General features: G+C 40.5%; 1 protein-coding gene and 1 long non-coding RNA gene across 2 annotated transcripts in view; one reads left to right on the forward strand and one right to left on the reverse strand.

Annotated features, from left to right (window-relative positions):
- The window catches only part of LOC119591509, a 2,136-nt gene extending 1,759 nt beyond the window's left edge, over positions 1-377 (forward strand). The window contains exon 3 of the long non-coding RNA XR_005230353.1: positions 138-377. This is a non-coding gene — a long non-coding RNA (uncharacterized LOC119591509). The remainder of the gene's footprint in view (positions 1-137) is intronic.
- Positions 1-383, reverse strand: part of LOC119591508 (calcium and integrin-binding protein 1-like) — a gene marked incomplete at its 5' end in the record, with an annotated part of 5,203 nt that overhangs the window by 600 nt on the left and 4,220 nt on the right. Inside the window, 1 exon segment of the mRNA XM_037940258.1 lies at positions 109-219. Within this exon segment, the coding sequence (XP_037796186.1) occupies positions 109-219 (111 nt within the window).

Genomic DNA, 383 nt, shown 5'->3' on the forward strand with positions numbered 1-383 from the left:
TGATAATATCCAACTAACCTATTTTTTTCTATTTATACACTTCTGTTCCTTTTCCTCACGTTCATTCTCTTCCCTATCTCCCTTTTTTTTCCCATTCGCTCAACTCACCGTCTTAATAAGCCTGTCTTTTTCTTCAGGTAGTAGATTTTCCCTTCCAGTAAGACGGTCCACAACGCACTCCAGATCTTCTCCATCTAAGATAAGGTCTTCGTTATAATCTGTGGGAAAGCAGATAAGGTCAAGTGATTAAACACATCGAAGGGGGTGGATTTTTGAAGGTATAGGAGACAGAAAATGGGAATAATGTAGGTAACAGAAAACGGGAGGGTGGTTAAAGAAAACAGGAATGAGGGAGAGACTGATCTATCTGACCCTCCCTCCTT

Source organism: Penaeus monodon, chromosome 28 (assembly GCF_015228065.2).
Source record: "Penaeus monodon isolate SGIC_2016 chromosome 28, NSTDA_Pmon_1, whole genome shotgun sequence".
NCBI classification, from domain to species: domain Eukaryota; kingdom Metazoa; phylum Arthropoda; class Malacostraca; order Decapoda; family Penaeidae; genus Penaeus; species Penaeus monodon.